This window comes from Crocuta crocuta, unplaced genomic scaffold (assembly GCF_008692635.1).
Source record: "Crocuta crocuta isolate KB4526 unplaced genomic scaffold, BGI_CrCroc_1.0 scaffold1133, whole genome shotgun sequence".
Lineage (NCBI taxonomy): Eukaryota > Metazoa > Chordata > Mammalia > Carnivora > Hyaenidae > Crocuta > Crocuta crocuta.
The window spans coordinates 211,698-212,068 of NW_027530366.1; the positions used below are offsets into that span (position 1 = coordinate 211,698).

General features: G+C 33.2%; 1 protein-coding gene across 1 annotated transcript in view; it reads right to left on the minus strand.

Moving 5' to 3' along the window:
- The window catches only part of SMARCA1 (SNF2 related chromatin remodeling ATPase 1), a 79,416-nt gene that overhangs the window by 21,299 nt on the left and 57,746 nt on the right, over window positions 1–371 (minus strand). Inside the window, exon 19 of the mRNA XM_077766154.1 lies at window positions 96–218. Coding sequence (XP_077622280.1) covers window positions 96–218 — 123 coding nt within the window. The remainder of the gene's footprint in view (window positions 1–95; window positions 219–371) is intronic.

Consider the following 371-nt stretch of genomic DNA (forward strand, 5'->3'; position numbering starts at 1 on the left):
AGAGATAATCAGCCCATATAATAAGAGGTAAATGTGATCTGTTTTCTTTTTCTACTGGTTAATTAGAAGCACTTCAGCCACTTGAAATATTTTACTTGTGTGAGAAGTTTTTCTTTTTCTTCAGTCTCTTCTGGTGTAAGAGATTCAGCTCCATCAATCTTTTTTTGCTCCTCTCTTTGAGCCACAGCTGGATTTGGGATATCAGGATTCCTTGGGACCTACGTATCAAGAGATAAATTTTAAGTAAACTGTTGAGAAAAATTAATTAAGGGTATGTATGCACATATCAATCTTAGAGTTATTTCAATAGTAAACAATATAAAGCTATACCAGAATGATACAAGATCCTCTCCAGATTCTTATTATAATGC